At 42.7% G+C, this 8,801-nt stretch overlaps 1 protein-coding gene across 1 annotated transcript; it reads right to left on the bottom strand.

Annotated features, from left to right (window-relative positions):
* Positions 1-1,682: 1,682 nt before the first annotated feature.
* On the bottom strand, positions 1,683-2,228 carry LOC115920428. Its single transcript, XM_030976250.1, has one exon. It carries the CDS (start codon positions 2,226-2,228, stop codon positions 1,683-1,685), a length of 546 nt encoding a protein of 181 aa, XP_030832110.1.
* Between the last annotated feature and the right edge of the window lie 6,573 nt (positions 2,229-8,801).

Genomic DNA, 8,801 nt, shown 5'->3' with positions numbered 1-8,801 from the left:
TTCGTCGTCTTCTGTTTATCTTCAAAGGTTTATGCAGTCTATCACGAATTACCAGTTGTGTATACAGGCACTCAAAACACCAGGTTTACACCATACCCTTTGCGAGAAGAAACAGCTCAAATTAAACCAATGGCATCTAAATGAAACGTGACAACGATTTTATTTTTATTATTGACGATAATAATGTGGATGTATAATAATATTACCCCTGCAGAAGTCAGCTTACCATTAAAGATAAACTTGAGTTCTGGTTAAAAAAGAAAATGAATTCTCACAGAATCTAACGAAACTTACACTGAATGTTCAAGATTACAAATAAATGTCATGTGCCGACAATTTTGGAAGAAAATGTATACTGGCTGAGTAATGAGCATAGAAAGATAAGGAAATCAGGGTAGTACTAGCCCCGACACCATGTGTGTTGTCCCATATACATCTTTCTGTGTAAGTGATTGCTACTTTACCAAGACTCTGCCAAATTTATGATACTTGATACTTGATGAGGTAATCCCTGAAGCAGCTTTTCCAAGCTATACTGGGATGGGATGTGTTGTGACAGCAGGTGAAGGTGCAGACAACAAAAGGGTGTATAATTGCTTTATACAGTAAAACAGTGACGTGCAAGTAAAAAAAATCATGCTGCTATATGGTTTACAGCATTCTGGAATCTACAGGAGGTTCCAACCCTCTGATGACAGGGAGGACGGTCATCTGGAAAGCAGCAACTGTTGGGGCAGTAACTGCAGTGAATGGTAGTTGATTCCAGTTGATGCGAATGGTGCGGGGGTAAAATGAGTACTTGTAGGAGTCTATTGTTGCCTCAGGAACAGAGAGCTTGAGTGTGTGGTCTCTTCTGCTGATGTATGTAGCTTTGGTTATGAGATGGGGAAGACAAATGTTGACTAGCTGGTGGTGTATTTTAAAGAGCATGGTGCTTTGTGCTAGAGGACGACGTGTGTGCAGTTTATCCCATCCCAGCTGGGAAACAAGCCCTGTAGCTGACGTGGATCTTCGGTAGTCGCGGAAGACAAAACGAGCAGCTGTTTTCTGTACCCTTTCCAGACCTTCGGCAGCACCAGAAGTGTGGGGGTTCCAGGCTTCAGCGCCATACTCTAGCTGCGGTCGAACCAGGGCTGTGTATGCTCTTGACTTCACATCCTTGGTGCATGGTGACAGGGTTCTCCGCAGCAACCCAAGGGTTTTGTTGGCCTTGTTCAGTAGGAGTTGGCAGTGTGTATTCCATCGAAGGTCCTTGGTTACAGTTACCCCGAGATACTTGTACTTGTCTATCCTGGGTATTATCTCGTTGGAAATCCGGTAGTCATGCTGTATTGGTGTTCTTTTCCTCGTGATGGTAAGGGAGGCGCACTTCTTGACATTGAAAGCCATGAACCATTTCGCTGACCAGTCAGACAAGGTTTGAAGGTCTTGCTGAAGGATGGAGGTGTCATTCTTAGTGTGAATTTCTCTGTAGATCACACTATCGTCAGCAAAAAGGCGCATCTTGGACTGGATATTTGCAGTGATGTCGTTGATGTACAGCAAAAAGAGGGCTGGTCCGATCACTGAACCTTGAGGTACCCCAGAGGTAACAGGCATCCAAGATGACCGGGAGCCCTTGACAACAACTGCTTGCTGCCTGTTGGAAAGTAGCGACATAGTCCAATGTAATGTGTCTCCTCTTATGCCATAATGCTCGAGCTTGGTCTGCAAGTGGCGATGAGGTACTCGGTCGAAAGCTTTCTGGAAGTCCAGGAAAATGACATCTGTTTGCATTGTAAGGTGTGTGCCCAATCCTGGGTAGCAGAGATGAGTTGTGTGGTGGTGGAAAGTTTCTGCCAAAATCCATGTTGGTCATCTACCAGGATGTTGTTGGCAGCTACATGTTTCGAGATATGGCTGAGCACTATGTGTTCCATTAGCTTGCTGCAGATGCAGGTCAAGGAAATAGGTCTGTAATTTCCTGGATCACACTTATCACCGGACTTGTGGATGGGTGTTACCAATGCATGCTGCCATTCAGCTGGAACAGTGCCAGAGTTGTAGCTCTGCTGAAAAAGGGATCCTAAGGCAGGAGCAATCTCGTCAGCTACAAGCTTGAGGAGTTTAGGTGGAAGTTCGTCTGGCCCACAAGCTTTGGATGGGTTGAGATTTGACAGCTGCTTTGCCACACCAGGACGATGAATGTGTAGATGGCCGATATCAGGAAAGTGTGAGGAACCTTCCATACGAGCATGACAAACCTGTTGGTTGGTGAATACCGAGTGGAAGAAAGAGTTGATGATTTTGATGACTCCAGAACCTTGCATTACACACCATTACTTACATGCTATATGATCAACTTTTCTGATCCATTCCACACCTTTTCTTTCACAATGCTATCGCATTACCAGAACTCAAGTTTATCTTTAAGTGCAACGAATCAATTCGGTTGGCCTAGTTGGGACTCTCCTTATAGGGACTGCTGGTGTGACCAGCTGTAAAAAAAATGTTTATATCTGAAACGAAGATCTAACTTCTATCAAGTTTCCTAGTTGTCCAGCTAGTTGGACCCATTTTGTTGTATAGTCACAGGGATTGATCATCGGCTCCTTGGTGTGGTAGCTGCTAAGGTACTGTGTCTCACCTGCATCGAATTTGAACGAATCGAAACCATAATCTACCTGTGCTTGCTTGAGCCTTCCAACAAACCAATCGGCAGCCAATTACCAGCGGGACAATTATTTAAGGGGACAAATTGAACGGCATGATCTTATATAGATCGGATGCAGCACATTCTATTTCAGCGTCCATTAAAATCAACACAAACGACAAACAAACACACATACTCACATATGCGTGACGGTTCTAGGACAATAACCCCCTGGGAAATCATCCCCCTGCCAATTACCTGCGGGACACTTACCCCCAGGAAAATAACCCCCGAAGACAATTTTCCAGGGGGATTGTCCTGATACGGCGCGCGCGCACATACATTCTTACACACACACATGCACGATACAACTCGATCGTCTGATGACATCTGATCACACAACATGTATAATGGCAAAGGATCCTCATCCAGGCAATTAAACCATTATCAAATCTACAAGCCAGGCGCGGATCCAGGATTTCTTAGCGGGGGGGTCCCAAAAAAAAATCGCAACGACTCAGCTAGCCGCTAAATTAAGGGGGGGGGGGGGGGGGGGGGGGTTCGAGGACATTTTTTTTTGTTTCATGGTCTCGAAATTTGAAAATTTGTAATTTTGTTCCGTTGGGGGGGGGGGGTTAGGTCACCTTTTTTAGGTCAGCCATTGTCATAATTTTTTTTTTTTTTTTTTTTTTTTTTAAAAAAAAATAAAAATCACAAAAAGGGGGGGGGGGGGTTTGCTCCAAAATACACACATAAAAAAACCGAAGGGGGGGGGGGGGTTCAACCCCCGAACAGCTTTTACGTTTCATTAAATCATTAGAGAAATAAGACGATTCGTTGTACCGTTTTCGACTCTTAATCCTTGTCTGAATTTCAAAAATGTTTTTTGTCTGCTCCTTTTTCTTCATACGTCCTTTTTTTTTTCTCTCCTCTCTTTTTTGGGCCGGCGTTTTTTTTGGTTTTTTTTGGGGGGCGCCCCCACTGCCCCCTGGCTACGCGCCTGCGGTCAGATGAACATCTTTTGATACCTTGTCCGCCCCCGGAAACTCATGGGTTGAAGGCAAATTACGGTCAGATAAGCTTTCAGGGGCCCGCCTCATGGCTCCTGGTGGAGTCGAGGGTGCGGAAACCCCTGAATCTCAGGGGTTTCAGGCATTTGATTACGGTCAGATGAACATATTTTTATACCTTAATTGTGACACTGGCAGGACACTGATTGTCGTGAGGTCCAGCGGGCGGAGCACCCAGAAGCCCAGGGGTTTTAAGCATTATATTACCGTCAGATTAGCATCCAGTGGGGTCTAGGGGGCAGAGCCCCCGGAAGCTCAGGTGTTAAGGCATTTGATTACGGTCAGATGAACATATTTTTATACTTTATTTGTGACACTGGCAGGACACTGATTGGCGTGAGGTCCAGCGGGCGGAACCCCCAGAATATTAAGGGTTTTAGACACTAAATTGCGGTCAGATGAGTATCAAGGGGCCTGCCCAAGGGCCCTTGGTTGGGACCCGGGGGCAGATCCCCCGGAAGCTCAGGGGTTTTAGGCGTTTAATTACGGTCAGATGAGCAAGTTTTGATACCTTATTTTGTTGTGACACTGGTAGTTAACTATGCTTTCTTTCTTGCTCTCTTTCTTTCTATTTCTCTTTAAAATGCTTTTCCAAAAAAAATTGGGGGGGGGGGGGGGAGCTGGAGGCTCCCGATCCCCGCCGTTCCGCGGGCCCTGACATGTAGGCATCTTCAAGAAGCATATTTCTTGCCTGGCTGTTAATTTACAAACGTCTAAAAAAAGTATAATTTACTAAAGAATGAGGAAAAATCTCGAAAAATTATGTCATTTCAGCATAATGTGTAAACCACCGTTATGGAATAAGAAATAAACCACGTTTAAATGTTATTTCCCCCGAGCCCCCCCCCCCCGATCTACACTTTGTTGGCGGAAAAATCGCAACTGATCTCCCCTACCTTTCTTCTTCTTTTTTTCTTTCCCTTTCTCTCCTCTTTTCCTTTCCCTTCCCTTCCTTCTCTCTCTTTTAGGTTTGATGGGGGAGGGGGAGGGGGAGGCAAGGTCATTTCGGCCCCCACCCTTCTCCACACGTTGTTGGCGGGATTAACTGCAAATGATCTATTTCCCCTTCTTTTCACCTTTTCTTCTTTTTTTTTTCTTTCTCTCTTTTTTTAAGCGGGGCGGGGGGATGCAAGGGCATTTTGCCCCACCCCTACGCCGATCCACAACTTGTTGGCGGAAAATTGCAACTGATACCCCCTTCTTTCTATTTCCTTCCTTCTCTCTTACTTTTCTTCTTCCTCTTCTTTCTTTCCCTTTCTCTCCTCTTTCCCTTCTTTTCCTTCTCTCTCTAACTCTCTTTTTTTTTCTCCTTTTTTTTTTCCTTCTTTTTTTTCCAGGGGGGGGGGGGGCGGCCCTCCGGGGACCCCCCCTGGATCTGCGCCTGCTACAGGCTACAGTATTGTAGCGAGAAAGCCTTACAAAATCAAAGATAAACGTACATTTAAACAAAATTTAACAACCTTATTTAGCGTACTATATACCAAGACAAATTTTTGTGCACGATAATTTGATAGCGGGAGAATTGCGTATTGAAAGTTTTTTTAAACCAAACAAAATTATTAACGATAATGTGTTTTTTTTAAATTGCTCAGGCCCTACTTTATACATTATCGGGACATGTACATTCTTGTGCGTAATACAAACAATTGTTCGACACACAAGTCGACTCTCGACTGAGGCCGAGTGAGTTTCGCGTGCACAGTATTGCGAAATCACATCGCTGCACCCACACCGTCCTATGTACCTTGCGCAATTCACCTATCTTGCTACTACCCCAGGGTTGCTCTCTTGCAACATATCCACTTGACAGTTTTCATATAGCTTCTCTTTCGACATAGCGGAGTTGTGACTACTTGAATACAATTCCGGATTACGATCTAAAATTAGACCAATGTCCTCTGAATCTGTTTCATTTATTAATCATCCTTTGTTCTTTTTTAAATATAAATTCGATGATAAAATCTTCTTTTTTCTTTTTTTCTTTAGCACGAAAGACCTATTTCACGGAGAGGTTACCATTTCCTATATGAAATCATTACATTCTACTATGGCTTTGAACTTTTAAAAAAGAACACACACACTAAATGTCACTACTACTAGTTTAGGTCTTACACCTATACCGACACAATTTTTGAAAAAATGACACTTTTAGACGAAAAATCTAGAGTGATATTGATAGAATTAATTAAAAGAAGGACAGCTTACATAGTATAATTCTTGTAGATAGTTTTCAACTAGAATAAGAGATTGAGCAATGTGCCTCACGATACGCCTGCTACAATTGATGAATACACACAGGCAGTGCTGGGGTGGGGCGGTGGGGGGGGGGGGTAATTTTTTCACCAGTTATGAATCTGCAACAAGAAAGGGGGTACGTGGCGCTGAACTTCAACACATATATTCCCCGCCATTGGGATTCCCGTGTTTAAAAACCTGGGATTCCCCAGCCGTCAACTGCAAAATATCTTTTAGTCTTTGTTTTCATACTCTACTCTAACAGAAATCTTCTTTTTTTTTGTCTAATAAATACGACGTCTGCAATTAATGTAAGTCAAAGATGCACATAAAATCAATTTTCCTTACAATACAAACAACTCTAAGTGATTTAAAACAACTTTGATCCTTAAATGTCCATCAACATGATCTTGATATTTTAATAGAGTCAGAAAAATAAAGCCTATATCACAACATCGTGGGGATTCCCATGAACTGAATTACTAAACCATGTATCACGCTTGTCTATTGGTCCGTATTGGGGTGGATTACTGATATTGTCTAATCACAAACAAGAGTTTATAGAGTTTATAGATTGCCTTTAGAGCTGAACTGGAGCCAATGTGTTACTTGCATGTTAGAAGGACTTTGCTTTTCAGGAGGCCCTATACCTACTCTTGATCTGCTATATATATGTGGAGTACTCGTCTATCAAAATCTCAGTCTTGAGATAAAAACAATATTGAGAAGACTGACTAAACTTACCTGTCACGTTCTCCAGTTTAGAGCAACGAGATACAATTTAGCACACTGCATTGCAACTAGAAAGACAATAGCCAGTAGTAGTCTGTCGTGATATATTTTTTTCTTCTTCTGTTTGAAAATTGAAACTGTATGATCAAGAAGTGATGGCCGCGGCCTCGGTGGATGCCCCGATGTTAGAGGAGGCGGAGGAGAATAAGATTAAGGTCATCACGGAGGTCTATCGATCTCTTCTCATAGAGGTCCTGGATGTCAGAGATATTGCAGAAGGTCTCAAAATACAGTTTGACAGGGATGATGGTAAGATTTTGTTTTTATAGCTTTCCAATTTACCTATTATTAAGTATACATGGATGTTGGATAAAGGGGTTGTGGCGTGCGCCTGTAATCAAACTAACAGTGAGGACGCAGGTTCGAAACTGATTCACTACTTTCGGATGGTGACGTTTAAAGGTCGGTCCCCAGACGTAAATAATCATATCTGATTAATACACGTCTGTAAAAACCAAATACACACAGACGGGAGAGGCGTATGTATTGTCTAAATTTGCTTGCAAAACTTGTTATGTGTGCACTTAATAAAAGTAAGCCAAAAATTTAACGCAAATGTACCCCGTACAGTATATGCCACACCTGTAATAAAGGTAATGCAAAATACCGTCAGACAAGTCTTCTGGCCATCTCTCTATAAAGTTCGTCTGTCTGTAACAGTGGCGTAGACAGGTTCGTACACCTGGGGGGATGACTCAGGGGCGGATCTAGCTTTTTGCTAAGGGGGGGGGGTTGACCAAAATAATGACGATGCAGAGCATCGTCCACGAGCCGCGAAGCGGCGAGCCGATTTTTTGGGGGGTGTTTATTTGAACCCCGTAAGTGATGTTTTCCTGGCATCTATTAACACAATGGAGACCATAAAAAGCAGTGCATGATAACGTCTTTTTAAATCAAGTAACAGTTAAATACACAGTTATATCCAGAGTTATCATGTGTTTGGTTAAGTTAATTACCAGATGAGTTGAATATCTTCTCACAATATTTGCACTTGAAAGGGTTTCTCTCCAGCGTGCGTTCTTTTTTCTTTCTTTTTTTTTTTTTTTTTTTTCTTTTTTCCTTTTTTTGTTTTTTGTTTTTTGGGCCGCCCAAGGGGGGGGGGGTTTAAACCCCCTAAACCCCCCCCCCCCGTAGATCCGCGCCTGTTTAATCTTGTGGTTATCTTGTGGTTTCCAAACCAAAAGATAACCACAAAATACTTGTAAGATTTTCTTTTTTTTACCGTCTGAATTGGCTTTCACCGTGTGAATGCGGCTAATAACAATAAACACAATTACAATAATGATGAGGATTATTATTATCATCATCATAATTATTATTATTATTAATATTATAATTGTTATCATTATTATTATTACTATTATTATCATCATTATGACTTATTAGGTAAGCAAATATCATTCCCCAAAACCTGGGGGGGGGGATGATTGTACATGCCATCCCCCCCCCCCCACCTTGTGAGGTGGGGGATGCATCCCCCTCATCCCCCCCGTTGTCTACGCCCCTGGTCTGTAATGATCATGTAGTTTGTCTCCATCGTGCGTTATAGAACCTGTCTAGAAGTGCAGCCTGTCTACAGCCAGTGGCGGATCTAGGGGGGGGGGGGGATGCACAGGGGCACGTGCCCCCCCCCCCCCCCGGCCAAAATAAAAAATAAAAAATTAGTGCTCACAACCCCCCCCCCCCCCCCGTAGGGTTAGGTTTAGGGTTAGGGTTAATAATATTAGCATAGGCCTATAATTTGACAGTCAAATTTGGGCTAGCTTGCAAATACTAGAGTCCTATGTTACGTAGCCCATGGGATGACCACTGAAATTCCTACTTTTCGTCGTCCGCAATTTCGCTTCGCCCACTAACAGCGTGTAAATGTAAATACAAATTCAAAAACATGAATGTCACACGTTGCCATTTTCAACGTGTGTACGTAACCTCTAAAACGATTATTTGGAAGCACTAGCAGGAGTCTGGCCTCCTCCCCCCCCCCCCCAAAAAAAAAAAAAATAATAATAATAATAACAATAATAATAATAATATATTTAAAAAAATATAATAATAATAAATACATTTAAAAA

This window comes from Strongylocentrotus purpuratus, unplaced genomic scaffold (genome assembly GCF_000002235.5).
Source record: "Strongylocentrotus purpuratus isolate Spur 01 unplaced genomic scaffold, Spur_5.0 spur5_contig_870, whole genome shotgun sequence".
Taxonomy (NCBI): Eukaryota; Metazoa; Echinodermata; class Echinoidea; order Camarodonta; family Strongylocentrotidae; genus Strongylocentrotus; species Strongylocentrotus purpuratus.
This window is presented reverse-complemented; position numbering and strand designations above follow the sequence as displayed.